Consider the following 2500-nt stretch of genomic DNA (forward strand, 5'->3'; position numbering starts at 1 on the left):
TGGCATAACATAGTATTTTACAATCTGAGGGTCCACTACAATAGGCATCCCAGACACCTATTAAACAGACATGAGACAGGACAAGAGTCACCCATCAAGACTTCCAATACAAAGATATCAATTGGTAATCTCACTATATGTAAACCCTTGTATACAAATAAAAAAAATAGCAATACAGTAGTCTAACTATAAACACAGGCAAGAAAGTAGTATGCTAAATGGTATGATTACTGAAGGGTGTGTAAAATAGTTCTGTATTTGCCAAATATAAATCGATGCACATACACATGACACTCAATAAATATCTCTTCATTGATAAAAAATTAAAATATATCAAATAAATCAAAACATGAAAATAAGGTATCAAGACATTGAACAGCGTTAAGCAGGTATTAATTCAATTTGCATATCCACACAGAAAGGCTCTAAAAACAAGTCATGATAGCATTAACTTCTATCGGGCCTAAAAAATATTAGATTTTCAAAGGTTTCAAGCCAGAATAAATCTCACCAACAAGGGCATCTGGAGCACCAAAGTTTCTGGAGAAATGACAGTTCTCGTTGGAGAGCACCTCCATAATCTTGACAACGGCGAAAAACTTTAAGAGCAATACATTTTTTTGTGGAGCTCTGTTCACCCTGATAAACTTCACAGCATCTGAAATATACAATTACTAACATACAGTAGCATTTCTGAATATCACTCCAGCCTATAAATACCTAAAGGGGACACCAACTAACAGTGTGTGGTATGGTGCACTGCAAGCAGTACAAAAGCTCATATCCCAAATCCTTTGATGTTTACTGCATTGTTCCTGTCTCTTTTAATACATTCCATTTGGTCTCTTCCACCCTTATCTACCCCTTCAACACTATCTTTCTTCAATTTGTATACCTTACTTACAAAAATCTTTACATATATAAACACGCCTCATTTAACAAAATCTTGTTCAGTTGGTGAAGCCTGATTGCCAGATAGTTATTTAGGTGGAAGAGAAAGTGAGTTTGGGGGTACTACCCACTCACTTGATAGTCAGCATTAACTTTGCTCTGGCAACAGGGACAAAGAAGGGGTTTGTTAGGGGTGGCATTGGGATCAAAATTAGCCAATTTAAAAAGTACAGTAATTTGTATTTTCCTAACATACAACCCTGACAAACCTGAAGCTCTTTACATTAGGATAAGCTTGTGAATGGAACCTGGAACAGCCATTGAATAATTACTGGCAAAGTACTTAACTATTGACTGGTAGGGGGATGCCCTAACCACTAGTAAAGAATTTCAGGTTTGCATGTTAGGAAAAATACAAATTACTTTTATAATTGCTATTTATTCCTGTACAAATACAAACTTTGTTCTTTAACATGGGAGGGGACTAGGACTGGTGGGAGGAAATGGAGCTCATTTCAACTGGTAAGTTCACCCAACCTGATATGATCCAAGAGAAGATCAAGGAAAGGGATCACAAAACTGTGGCATAATGCATATGGGACGTGCAGTTGCCAGACTTCCAGACCATCAAGTAATGGGTTTGTACGTGATTACTTGATAAAACTTGAAAAACCATGTAATATATCAGACACAACAAAGACAGTTTTTTATTATTTGTCCCTTCTCCACTTGTCTAAGGGAAGAGGGAGTTATGCATGTTTAAACTAAATCAAATAACTAAGGACTGGTGCCCTTCAGCAGACATAAAAACCCCCTATCTCTTCTTCAATGCTTCTAAGTCAAACATTTTAAACTATTATTTACCAACACCGAAGTGCAGGCAGTCCCCCGGTTGATGGGGGTTCCATTCTCAGCAGGGTGCTGATAAGCAAAAACCGCCATTAACTGAAACGTGTTGATTTATGGCACTTATGGTGCAGTTTCGGTTAATGGCACCATAACTCTATTATCGATACCTTATGGTGCTAATAACTAAAACTCAGCCATTACGGCACCAGAAATTGCGGATTTTATGGCGTTAGCGCCATAAAAAACCGGATTGCTATTAACCAAGTCCAACAATAACTGGGGATGGTCTGTATAAGTTTCAATACTAAAAACGGGATATCAACTGTCAGCACACACACACACACACACACACATAATATATATATATATATATATATATATATATATATATATATATATATTATATATATATATATATATATATATATATATATATATATTATATATATTGCTACTTTCAAAATGCATGTTTCCCCTCTTTGAAAATGTCATGTAGATTGTGTTAACATTTTGTTTTTTTCAGATTCCTAAGAAGCTTTAGAGTTTAGGATATTTTTAAATGTGTGTTCAGATTTCGCATTACGTGTTATAAAAGAATATATATAACGTAGAAGTAAAAAAGAGAGATTCTTCTTTGTCTTTTCGAAACTACTAATGTTTAACTTTTATGTCAACACTGTAAGATTAGAGGGTCGCGAGATCCGTTTGCTTTCCTAAATCTGTCAACGCATTTGATAGTGAGAAAATTGAGTCTTGCGTT

The 2500-nt window shown here is 35.4% G+C and overlaps 1 protein-coding gene across 1 annotated transcript in view; it reads right to left on the bottom strand.

The window, feature by feature from the left end:
- LOC135195342 (serine/threonine-protein kinase Kist-like) overlaps window positions 1-2500 on the bottom strand; it is a gene marked incomplete in the record, with an annotated part of 340406 nt that overhangs the window by 234801 nt on the left and 103105 nt on the right. The window contains 1 exon segment of the mRNA XM_064221601.1: window positions 512-658. Coding sequence (XP_064077671.1) covers window positions 512-658 — 147 coding nt within the window.

Source organism: Macrobrachium nipponense, chromosome 16 (genome assembly GCF_015104395.2).
Source record: "Macrobrachium nipponense isolate FS-2020 chromosome 16, ASM1510439v2, whole genome shotgun sequence".
NCBI lineage: Eukaryota > Metazoa > Arthropoda > Malacostraca > Decapoda > Palaemonidae > Macrobrachium > Macrobrachium nipponense.